This window comes from Xiphophorus hellerii, chromosome 14, assembly GCF_003331165.1.
Source record: "Xiphophorus hellerii strain 12219 chromosome 14, Xiphophorus_hellerii-4.1, whole genome shotgun sequence".
In the NCBI taxonomy this organism is placed as follows: Eukaryota; Metazoa; Chordata; class Actinopteri; order Cyprinodontiformes; family Poeciliidae; genus Xiphophorus; species Xiphophorus hellerii.
In genome coordinates, this window is record NC_045685.1 from 17,765,898 (window position 1) to 17,777,977 (window position 12,080).

Genomic DNA, 12,080 nt, shown 5'->3' on the forward strand with positions numbered 1-12,080 from the left:
ATTTGCCTGAATTGGAGCTAGAAAGTGTCAAAATGTGCAACAACGAATTAACAACCCCCGTATCCATTGATCGGAAACAATAATTCACTAACATAAATAAGTGTAAATCACTGATATAGTTTACTGCAACTTCCCCATGAAGCACAATAACTATTTTATCAATGCATTTAATCAAATTTGTTATAAATTTGTTGCAATTAGTTTACCTTTGTTCCTCTATTATCTGTGAAGAACTTTGAACTACGGTGTAAAGGAATGACACAACACAGTTAAACATCCTTGCCTTACACGCTTTTTTAAAAATGTAATTATTTGAACTGTGTTGAGATTGTTTATTAATTTATTTTGCCTTGGTTGATGGCAACAATTCTGACAACTATTTTACTTATATTGTATTCAGCAGTTTCTAATATTAGGATTTCTGGGGCTGTAGTCTTTATATTAGCAACTAAAACTACTACAAAAGTAAAGTTTCACCAGCAATGAGTCATGAGCTGCCAAAATTTGTGAAATATTAAACTTTGTCATAAGCTAGAGCTATAACACTATGCTATTGAAGTACACAATGGAAGTGTTTTATAGCAGAATAAATATGTTTTGTGTTCCTGCTTTCCTACAAGCTAGCATTAGCATTAGCATTACAGTAGATGCTACAGTAGCTAGTAGGAACTTAGAAAAGTGTCCATTGAAGCTTCCAAGAACCTTTTAGCTTTTTCCCATGATCCAACCATTTAGGCAGATAATTATTGTGAGGATTTTCAGTAGTTTCTAATATTGTCACTCAGGAAGTAGTTTCAAAATTAGCAATACAGTAGTCACAGTGAAAAAGGTTTATCTAGTAATGATGCATAATGCGTGATGCCAGTTTTTGTGAAATATGAAACTCTGCATTCAGCTAAAGCCACAGCAAGACGTCAACAGACATGTGAGGAGGTCAAAATGCGTTACATCATAAAATACAGTAAAATAAATTATGAAACAAGCAATAAACATTACATTTTGTCAAATGATTCATCCAAATCATCAAGAATAATCATCATAAAATATGCATCAAATATATTAATCAATGTCTTAGTTGTTTTTAACCAAAAGTAACCATGCTGTCCAGTTTTGGTCTCATCAAACTGATGTATTTTTACCGTGTACCTTACCCAGTTCATTAGTGATAGATAGTCCAGTGGAAAAGCTGCAATGCTCCAGATGTAAAAACATTATACATCTGCCTCATAGGTGTATAATTTGTAAAAAAGAAAACAAACAAACATTAGCTATGTCTTTTTCTAAAGTGGGGAAAACTAAATGTGTAAGAGATGAAAGAAAACAGGGATGAGATTTTACTGAAGAACCCTAACTGAATATTTCTACTTTATGAAATACAGTTAAAAAATATGCATATGTCCTTATTAAATAATTTTCTCAGAAAACAAAATAGATATGTTTTGCTAATATAATCAATTATGGCTACACTTCAGTTTAAATGGACTAATTTTAGTAGCATAAAATAGATTCTGACTATGTTAGAGCCCATATCAACCGTAGGTTGTTTTTAATAATTCATGTTTCATAAGCATGGTTCTCGAATCACCGTAATAAAGAACTGTATGCAGAATAATAAAAACAGCTATAATCAGCTATAATGTTTATGATGTGTAATGTATATATTTTGCAAATCTTGTATTTATTTAAATTGTTTCTGACAGTAAGGATGAAGTTAAATATTTTTTTCTTATCTCAAACAACTTTTAAAAGTCCAGTGCACTCATCTGAGGACATCTGTACCAGCACCTGCTGTTTTCCAACCTGAAGGAATTGCGGTCAAACAAATGTGCTGCTAGTGACCGAGCCAACGCATTCAGCTAAATCTTTTTCATGAATTATGGGTGGGGAAAAACATTTCCCCCCTTTTTAATATATAGCACATATTTATTTCCTGCACAAGAACTAATATTTGGTGCACAGCACATATATATTATTTCTGAACATTACAATATGTTTTTTTTTTTTACATAAATGTGGCTTAAAGTTTGTCTCCTCAATCATGTAGTTTATTTGTATTATAGATTTAGATTAGCTAAATACTACCAATAAGCTTCACACTTTATCCATAAAAGTTAATAAAGTATTAGATATGGAGATACAAACAGTAAGATCTGTTAAGGCTTCACTTTGGTTGAAAGGTAAAGAAAAAAGACAGAACAACTCAGTGGTGCGTGCTTTCAGAGGTAAATGAGTCCATCGAGCTGGAGTAAATACAATGCAAAAGTTCACTTTTATTATTGTCTGTATTCATCTAGATCTGATCCAAAATCAATCACCAAAAATAAACACAATTTTTTTGAAAAACAATGAAGGGGCAGAGCAGACTATACTTCTTGAGGAAGCTTAGATGTAAATGTTTTCTACCATCATTTGTTAGGCGTAGCAGCATCAGTAAGTGACCTAAAAAGGCTCAACAACCTGATTAAAAAGGTTGGTTTTGTTCTGGAAAATCTAGAGATGATAGTACATAAAATCCAGAAAATTATCGAGAACCCTGAGCATCCTTTTCACAAATCCATTGAACAAGAACAGAGTGTCTTCAGTCAGAGGCTTCCTCAGATATGTTGTAATACAGACTGCTACAGGATACCCTTTCTCTTCATAACCATCAACATCGCAAATTCCTTGAGGAATCTTGGATGGCATGAGTTACAACAACATCTAACTTCCCTTTGGAATCAATGAAGTATTTTTGAATAGAGATGAGGCGTCTGAGTCGGATCCCGGAAAGGAGTCGGAATTCCCATCTCCGGGCGGTCAGTCGTTCAGCAGTGAAAATTCGGAAAAAATCGAGCAAAGCCGAACACAGAACTCCCTCCCTCTTAGTCGTGGTGCAAGCAGCCATGTTGCTGTTATTGGCTTGTTCCGGTATCAGGGCAGGATAGACCGCATTCGGGGCGCAGCTCCTCGCCTTTCTACCCCCCCTCCTCCTGCCGCCCGTAACACACACACACCTCCTAAAGAAGAAAGCCCCACTTTGCCCTATAATGGATTCAACAACTTGATGATTCCTCCTCCTTCAGTCGGCGCACCGACAGGACGAGCTGCTGCTGCTAATATCGCCACACTGCAGTGCAGCACTCGGTGAGCGACCTTATTCCAATCACGCAGCGCGAGAAAGAGAAATCGCCGGTAATTTGCGTGGATTTGGGATTAATTTTTTTTTCTTTTTTTGCGGGTCGCCCTTTTGGCAGTCAGCGCCACTGCGGTCTGTCGCTGGGTGATAGAAGCTAACTAGCTAAGCTTTGCCTTGAAAGAGACGTTGAAATAGCGATTTTGGCTAACAGTTAGCCAACGCAACATAGTCTATTCGGCGTTTCTCACCTGCAATGTCTCTATTTGACAAAGTTTTACCTTTCCTGTCTCCTTTCAGGAATCTTCTGAGTGGGATATTTTGACTTTGTCCTGTCAGAGTCGGGAATAACTTTTGGCCTGAAAGTTTTTGGACCTCGGACCTGATCTCGAAGCTTAAAGGAAACATCTGTTGGCACAAGAGGAACGCTGAAACGCCGTCGAGGAGTACTGTGAAGTTAGCTTTGGATGAAAACAAAATTTTTCATGAAGAATTAAGTTGCCTTGTCCCCATTTGGCTCAACCGTTGCTCAACTTTTTCCTTCCAAGCTAGCACAACACGCTAGCTGTCCCACAAGCGTACCCATTCTGCAAACTCCTCTGCTTTCCATTTCTAAATGTTTTTTTGGACCTGAATGCTTTTAAGCCAAACAGCAAAGTTGAGGGGGGGGAAACAGAAGCTTTTTCACACGGTTGTTGCCCGTTGACAAACATGGGACACGCAGCAGCTACAAGCTAGTCGCTAGCTCGCAGGCTAATTCTACTAACTAGCCGCTGATGTGGGATTCAACTTGTTGATTCAACGGGGGACATCTGTTGGAAGTTTCCCTCCACCATTAGCTACAAGGGGTTTTAAATGATCAACAGACGCTGATCGATCGGCGTTTCTTCACGGTTTTCTCCCGAAATGTCAACAAGGCCCTCACAGGGGCAAGTCATTGAGATTTCAACAGCACAGGTAAGACGACTCTCCCGAATAGTGTCATAAATGACTGATTCCTCAGTCCTTTTGCTCTGCCTTTGTTGTCTTTTGCCACACAACAGTGATTCACCAGCGCGCCTACGCAATTATGCTGGATTTCCCACTCCTTGCAGCAGGGCAGAGCAGATTTAGGTATCTGTTTAGTCTGTGTTTCCGGGCAGGTCTTCCTTTTTGACTTTCTGCCACCTCAACCTGTTTTAGCATAGACAATTTAACATGATTGTTAATGTATTTGTCATTGCAAATGACCAGAAACGCATAGCATAGGTATGTTGGCAAAAACTAGTCAAAGAATCCATTTGAGATGGTGAATAAAATTGGTGTTGTAAGAAATAAGATTGGAGTTTGGGGCAATTCATGTCCCAAATGTTAATGCTAAAACCAAAACCGCGTGACTTAACATTGGCTGGAATAACCTTGACTGAAAATACATTATTGATAATAAATTTTTCGTCATTTTAAACAACTTGATAACTTGCGTTATAAGTAGAGGTGACCCGATAAATCAACAAAGATTTCTTAAATTTGGTAGAGCGATGACATCCACTGATGCTATCTTACCTTTGCAAAGGTCTAAAAATAATCTGCTGTTCCCTTCAGCAACTTTGTTGCTCTATTTAGCGACTTTTTAGACAAAAAAAAAGGAAGTATTGACCAAAATCGAAATCGTCAGGGTTTTTAAAGATCGGTGACGGGGTATAAAACTGCAATCGGTGCACCGCGATGTTGCCTTCATTAATGCAATGACTGCAACGCTTTCAGTTTCCAACTATGTTTTTATTGAATGTAGATAGTACCAAGCTGCAATACAGACACTTTATTTCACTTTAAGAAAAACTAGAATAAAAATAGTGGTTATTGTCCCACAGTGGAGAAATTTAGGCGTAATAGCGGCATGAAAATATGTACGTTCACACAGTAAGAATCAGAAAACCTGAAGTCGCCAACTTTCTGACCGTAAGTGTTTGGCAACAACTATATTAGTTTAATAAGATACCAAGCAGATAAATGTTGCTGAGCACTGCCTGTCTTCTGGCTGAATGGAAGCTACAAAGCGTCTCTAGTCGCTTTCAAGAGACGCGGAAGGGCTCATCCGTCTGGAAGTATTTGTGGACTCAAAAAACACAAACAGTCACGATGTGAAAGCTTAAGGAGTGCCGTCACTCCTGCTGAGACAATGATGTTAGTTACAGCCTGTTTGGATGCTAGCTGGCTAGCGTAGCAGAAAACCTGAATAATGAACCAGCCAATATGACCTAGATACTCTACAAAGAGCAAAAGGACAGAAAGTTGTAATTTTCTGCATAATTAGCGCTTTAGAAGTACCTGTAGATTTAGCGGGTGGTGGTTTTTTTCTTGTGTTTTTCTTTTTATGTATCAAACTATCAGCAAATAAATAGGTAGCAATAAGAAATGTTAAAAAGATCATGTTTCTTCTGGAGCAGATGTGGTATTTGTTGCCCACATTAGATTATGTTTTGAATTGTTATCTATAATCTTTTGTAGTTCCTATATGGGGCATGTCTTGGTGTGGAAACAATCATTTGAATTTGGTGAAATGTGCGTTCTTGTGTAGAGGGGAAATAAAGGCCAAAACATTACCTTTTCAGATACAGACGCTCTCATTTGCCATTCAAAACGGTAATACGTCGGTGAAGTAGTTTCATACTGAAGAAATCAGTTTGCGTATTGTTTGCACAGGGCTGTGTTGACTCAGGAAAGCTAAATATTTCCCAGCAGGAAGTCTGCTGTGACGGTGGATCATTAACAATAGGAAGAAGCTTTTAGTGATTACGGTGCAAGCACAAACTTCCAATTAAACTTCAGTTCCTATCTACTATATACTGAGTTTTGTTTAAAATCTACCAAAAGGTTTCGTCGTGTTGGATTTCAAGTGACGCCTTGAGGTTGGGGAGAGGCACAACCGTCATTTCATGGCTTGTTCAGGTGCAGGAAGTGATTATAAACACTGCAACAATACACATCACCATGTGATGTCAAACAATGCTCCATTATCTCTTCTTAAGCTAAGAGGTTCCTAAATACACTGGAATAATCACTTGGTGCTTTGCAAAGGATTTGAACAACGGGAAACAAATTGTTTTGTTGGAAGAATAAAGGTTTGTTAAGCTGTGCACCTAAAATACTTTTAAGTTGTCATTTATTGTGAATGGGCATTATATAAAGAAATCGCATTGATTGAGATGTTTTATGGTTTTATGGTTATAAATTTAACTCTAAATGACTTTAAAGACATCTGCTGAGAGATTACAATGAACTTTATTTTTGTAAATTTTATCGGAAACCTCTTGGGAAGAATGTATTTACCACTTCTGGTAGAAAAAGATAACACAAATTAATCTTTTTGGTTTTCTATTTTCTCTACTGAAAAGCAGAGCTCAGGTATGTGGGCTCTTATCAGCCAATAGGAAGGGTTCTCGATGGCGGACACCTGAGGGTTCAGAGGTTTTTGCTCCGTCTAAAAAAAAAAACCAGGCCGCTGTCAGACGTTATCTGTTCATACCCTGATCTCACTCCATGAGTCAACCTGAGTGTGTTGGCACATTAAACAGCACAGATCATTACCTCCGGTGTTCTGTAAAAGGAAAAGCATGTTGACCACATGTAGGTGAGGGTACGACCGCACGCGCTCTGAGAGATGCGCACCTCCGTATTTAGCTGCGTCGCTGTCGGGGCACGAAGCCAGAATAGAACGGCTAGCTTAAAAATGATGGAGCTGTATTGTTTCAGAGAGGGTGTTATGTGATGGTAGGAAACAAATGTGTTCAAGAAAATTTGTTTTTATGCCTAAGCAGTTGGGAAGCACATCAATACCAATAATCTATAAAAGGATTTACAATTTTTAGGTGAATTAAAGCTCCAACCTGCTGGTATCAAGTGATTAATGAACTGAAAAGTGAAGGAATATGTTTTTTTATCATTTAAAAAAAATCTAAAATTTGACTGCTGTTTTATGTAAAAAGCTTTCAAAGAAAACTTAGAACATCACAAAGACTAATTGTATTCATCTAAGAAAACATTATTTATGTTTATGAAAGATAATGTTGCATTGCATGTAAATCTAAAGATCTTTCAGATAACATCTTGTAAATTGTTTAAAAACAACAATGTGTTGGTCATCTTGATAAATCTTTTAAGTATATTAAAACCAAAACTCTCTTTGAAAATTAGCTGCAATTCCATAGCAGTTTCTCAGCTTTGTCACAAAATTGTTTTAAACAATATACATGCAAGATGTAAAATTTGGGGTTTTTAAGAATCTGGAATCAAGTGAGAAATCCTTTCATAGTTTTAATAAACTATGTACACTCCAAGTACTTTGGAATGTACTTGGATAGAAGTTTCTTTTGTTCTCTTATTGACTATAACAGCAGCTAAATCTTTTCGGTTTAATGTTTAAACATTACAATACATTTCCTTAACTTGTTTCCGACAGCTGTGTGTTCAAACTGAACCTTGTATTGTTTTGGCATCACAGTTTTATAGACTGGTACTACTTCCATTTGCTATATTGATAAATCCAGTAAATTGTATTGTTAAACATTGTTTAGGGTTACTGGTCACTCCATTTTTTTTCCCTTTTTAGCATAATTTACAGTTGCAGCATTAGTGTACGTGAGCCAATCAAACAAGAAATGCATTTATCTTTTTTAATTTAATATTTTTAAATTTCTAATTTTCAAACATACAATTTTAGAAATGATATAAATGTTTTTTTCAGATAAAAATATATCTAAATAAATAAATTATTTAAGGGAAAAACAATTTTTAAATAAATTAAACATATTTAAATAAAATGTTTTATTTTTAAATAACATTTCTATTAAAAATTAAACATGTAATTGAAAATTTCCAAATAAAAAGAAAAAAGATTTTAATATGATATAAAAATTTGTACATTTGTTTTTTCACAAGGAAATCTTATAAACAAAAATACTCTCAATGTTCGCCTCTCTCTGGTGCTCAGCAGCTTTTCCTTTCAGGCCTGATGAAGAGCTGACTAAACTAAAATAGAAATATTCATGAAGCTGTGCATTAAATATCTGCCTTAATGCTAAATGCCAGTGCTTTAACAGACGGATGAGGCCATTAATGTTGCATTTTTCTCGTCTGTACCAAGCGAGAGCGGTTACTGGCCGGATGAAGGCTGATAACCGTCCATCTAGAATAGCTCCAACCTCTCATTATGACGAGGAGAGCATTGCATTTAGCTCTCCTCTATGCCTCTCACTGGAACACAGCAATTTCTCCTCCAAAGTGGAGTTTCATAAATGATACGACAATAAAGAAGAGGAGAAGGAGGAGGCTATATTTCCTGTAGCAGTTGGAAACCCCGTCCCCCTCATTCCTTGAAACATGTGATGTGCATCGGATTGAAGGCATTTATTCATTAACCCGATCACATCTAATCTGAATTTTTCCCATTCAGGAGACAAAAGGGTTTTGATCATTGCCAGTCCTTAACAGAGTTGCTGGGTGAAAGGTCACAGATGTGCATTCCCTCACAAATGGGTCTGTTTGGAAAGCTACAGATACAGGACCAAATGGCAGCGAATGTCAACCGTACTCCAAACTGAGGTGGGATTAAACGCAACCTGTGAAGACGTCCCAGTCTGACCCGGGCGTATCGTCAGAGAAGTGCCTTGTGACATGTGTTTAGCGGTGTTAAATGGCAGATATGTTAAATGGCTCGTTGTGCAAGGCTAATAACGGCAGTCGGTTTGAGGAACTTGTTGAAAAGTGCATGACATACAGGCGGCTTGTTTTAAACAGAAAGCTGTAGATGTTTGTGCTTTAAATACTTCAGCACTAAAGAGTGTTTCTTGGTGTAAAATGTCTCCAGAATGATGATGTTGTTGCTCGTCCGCTTCTTGCGTATGACAGACTGATTTTTTTGTTTTACAGTAAAATTTTTGTCAAACCACGTCTTTTGACGCAAATACAAGCTGCAAATACTGGTCGGTCCGTTTATTTCCGTCCTTTTGTCATTGTTGGGAAGTGGCTGAACAAACTGGATCCTTCTTTGTTGTTGAACCTTAATGAAGGTGAGGCTTTCAAGTTTTATTGAAATTGTTTTTTATGTTTTAATTAATTTAAATCAAGTGTTTATTAAAGATTCAAAGGAAATAAAATTAAAATACTCTGCTGTTTTATTATGAGCAAAATATTAAAGTTTTGTACAAATTTAAATCTTGTTTTAAGATAAATAATCTGCCAGTGGAACCGATGTTTTAATCAATTATTTATTTAAATCAAGCTCCTATATCTATGAAATATTAATTAGAAGTTAGTTTTGTCTTATCTCAAGCGTACTAAGATATTTGAATTAGAAACTAGATGAAAAATACTTGTAAGATTTTGTTACTGCAGTGTTTGTGTAAGTCTGTAGTTAAACTGGGAGAGGAGCAGCAGAAAGGGAACAGGAACCCATTTCTTTTTCTTAAGCTTTCTTCAGTCAATTAACTTGTTGCTGCTCACTGCCAAACAGGTGGCTGCAATATTACCCTTTAAAACTTGACTGTTTGGATAGAAATCCATTCACTGTCTTTTGTTTTATCAGCCTAGAAAAATTGTCCATAAGGATGGAAAATAAATCTGATGGCTGAAAATAAAACATTATAAATTAGACTGACTCATCACTGACTAACTGTTGACAACCTTCTTCTAGCTACCTTAGTTAATAAATAATTAGCCACAGTAGAATGATAAAAAGGCCTCGAAAGCTAATGCAAAGTTCAAAAGTGAGCAGAACAATCCTTTATTTCTCCCTCAATGGAAAACATTCAGTTAATCAGTAGCAACTAACAGATAGAAAGCATTCAGATACAGTTAAAATGATGATTGGAAATAAAATTAAGATGTTATGATGGCATATTATGATGGCTATTGTAGATTTAAAAAAAGGGGAGTAAATTTCTGCAAAGAAATCAGAAATTTTGAGATTAATCTCAGAAATTTTCTAGGAAAAAAAACTTCACAATGTCAGTGATTTTTCTAGCAAATTTTAAACTTTTCAGACTCAGAAATGTTCTTTTTATTTCTAGAAAATTTTAGATTAATCTAAATTTCTGAGTATTTTTGGCAGAAATGTACTCTTCCTTTTGTTTCTATATACAGTTTCCCTAATACTTCATCTTAAGATGGCAATTTCAAATTTACAAAGTTAAAAACTTTAATAGATTTTCTACTTCTTTTTTCCCCCCCCAAGTGAGTGTATCAAAATAACAATACATAATATTACTATAACTGTAACCACCAAGATGTTAAATTATTAGCACCAGTGAGGAAACTTGTGGATTATTTTCTTAAAATAAAAGCAGATAAATCAAACTTTGTGCATTTTGTCTCAAATTATGCATAAATATCATGAAACTGGCATTTTTAATCAAGGTCATTGTGCCGTGAGAGTCTCATTCCAGCCCATGCCTAATTTAGGATCAACAATAACACCCCGTATGACTGTGCACCTTAACCGCCAGATACCAAGTTTACAAACATGACCTGCTTTTTTCTCTCCCTCTGTGTTTGACATCATTCACATGCTTTCACATCAGCTTTCAACCAGCCATTTTTACTTAAAAAAAAACAACAACCAAAAAACAATTTACTAGTTAAAAATCAACCTGATGATTGCAGAGGATCTAATTAACATTCCTCTCATTTGTTTTGATGTTTTTGTTCAGCCTAATTGGCCAATTTCTTTATCTTATGTTACATGTAAGATACAGGGTTATGGGAATCATTTAAATATTACTTATCTTGGTTTATAATAGCTCAATTTATAAATACTCATAATTTATTGTATAAATGTTTTAATAAATGCCTGAAAGAATATTTTGACTTCAACATATTTGTAAGTAGAATATTTGGCTCACATTTTATACATACTAGAAAGATGAAAATTATTTTAAAATAAATCAAATTATGGGCAATTTCTATCTCATTCATTTTATTTACGTAAAGATTTGCTATGTAGGTTTTTCCCCTGACATTTTGTGATATGGGGTGCAGATATTTCCAACAATAACTTCACATGCAGGGATTTTTCTAGTGAGGCCTTTTGTGACGAATCACAAAGACCGTTTGTATTTTATGAACGTTTCATTAGATAACATGGAAGTGAGTGTATTTTACAACTATAACTTGAAGCTGCACGGTTATATCAGATTTTTATGCTGGCAGTTGGCCTGTGTTTGAACAGGAACTGGCCTGAAATCAGATACCTGTATGCTGCCTTTGGTTAATATTTTCAGCAGTACATGCCCTGTATTATTGAGACTTGTACTTGCAGGGAAGTCATATAATGTTGCACATGTTTGGCCACTTTAATATCACACACTTATGACTTATTTTACTGGTATATGTGGACAAAACGTACCGCTGGCACGTCGTCATGCTCGGGACCAGACTGTGGTTTTCATTGTGGTTTTAGGGTTTGTGTGTTTATGAAAACAGCAGACAGTTTAGGTCTGATGCCAGAATGATTAGTAATGCATATTATTTTAATTTTGTACCAGTCTTCAGCAGTACTTGCGGTTCAGTATTCACAAATTTACCTATTTGGAGACTTTTCTGTGGAACAACTCAACATTACTCATAGAAAATTTAAATCTGCCTATTTGCAGATTATTTTTTGTAAAGCATATCAACTTGCTACTTGACACGCTATTAGTTGACGTGAATAATTTTCGTTGAGCATAGATGAGGGAGACTATTGATTGACGTTAGGATCTGTGTTAGGACTATGATGGTTTCCACTGCGATTATTGATTCATATTAAGGCATTTTTAGTATTTTGAGTACTAAAATAGGTCTCTATAGGCATTTTTAGAGTTGGTCTCAAGTATTCAAATGCATGGATGCATAGAACTACATATTATGTTATACATTGGTTTTACTTTTTGTTATGTTAGAGGGCAAATAGCAGAAGGTTTCACCTGAACTATTGTTCATATCCTGTTGCATT

General features: G+C 35.8%; 1 protein-coding gene across 9 annotated transcripts in view; it reads left to right on the forward strand.

Moving 5' to 3' along the window:
• Nucleotides 1–2,857: 2,857 nt before the first annotated feature.
• mark2b (MAP/microtubule affinity-regulating kinase 2b) overlaps nucleotides 2,858–12,080 on the forward strand; it is a 67,607-nt gene continuing 58,384 nt past the window's right edge. For 5 of the 9 annotated variants that reach the window (XM_032582036.1, XM_032582041.1, XM_032582040.1 and 2 more), the window contains exons 1-2: nucleotides 2,858–3,123; nucleotides 3,413–4,069. In XM_032582036.1, coding sequence (XP_032437927.1) covers nucleotides 4,019–4,069 — 51 coding nt within the window. In that variant the 5' untranslated portion in view covers nucleotides 2,858–3,123; nucleotides 3,413–4,018. The other 4 variants (XM_032582044.1, XM_032582045.1, XM_032582037.1 and 1 more) reach the window with 3 other exon arrangements.